The sequence below is a fragment of the Penaeus monodon genome, chromosome 30, assembly GCF_015228065.2.
Source record: "Penaeus monodon isolate SGIC_2016 chromosome 30, NSTDA_Pmon_1, whole genome shotgun sequence".
Lineage (NCBI taxonomy): Eukaryota > Metazoa > Arthropoda > Malacostraca > Decapoda > Penaeidae > Penaeus > Penaeus monodon.
In genome coordinates, this window is record NC_051415.1 from 30,751,527 (window position 1) to 30,751,792 (window position 266).

At 45.1% G+C, this 266-nt stretch overlaps 2 protein-coding genes across 2 annotated transcripts in view; one reads left to right on the forward strand and one right to left on the reverse strand.

The window, feature by feature from the left end:
• LOC119592701 (cation diffusion facilitator family protein 1-like) overlaps window positions 1–266 on the reverse strand; it is a 24,219-nt gene that overhangs the window by 17,201 nt on the left and 6,752 nt on the right. The window lies entirely within an intron of this gene.
• Window positions 1–266, forward strand: part of LOC119592401 (E3 ubiquitin-protein ligase TRIM50-like) — an 8,217-nt gene that overhangs the window by 4,241 nt on the left and 3,710 nt on the right. The window contains exon 4 of the mRNA XM_037941223.1: window positions 26–181. Coding sequence (XP_037797151.1) covers window positions 26–181 — 156 coding nt within the window. The remainder of the gene's footprint in view (window positions 1–25; window positions 182–266) is intronic.

Sequence of the window (266 nt, forward strand, 5' to 3'; positions counted from 1 at the left end):
GATCCCCCTCTGCTCTTCCTTTCAGTACTCAGAGACCCGAGACACGGACTGCCAGACACACGGCGTCAGGCTAGCCTTCTGGTGCAAGACATGCGAAACAGCAGCCTGTGGGGAATGCCTCTTTGAGCAGCACCCTCGGCCCGAACACAACACTTGTCGTATTCAGGAAGTTATACAACAAGTAAGTTTTTCTTTTTTACTTTTGTAGTTTTCATATTTTCTACATGTTGTTTCTTTTATACAAGATTTGGTTAAACGTTCTGCAA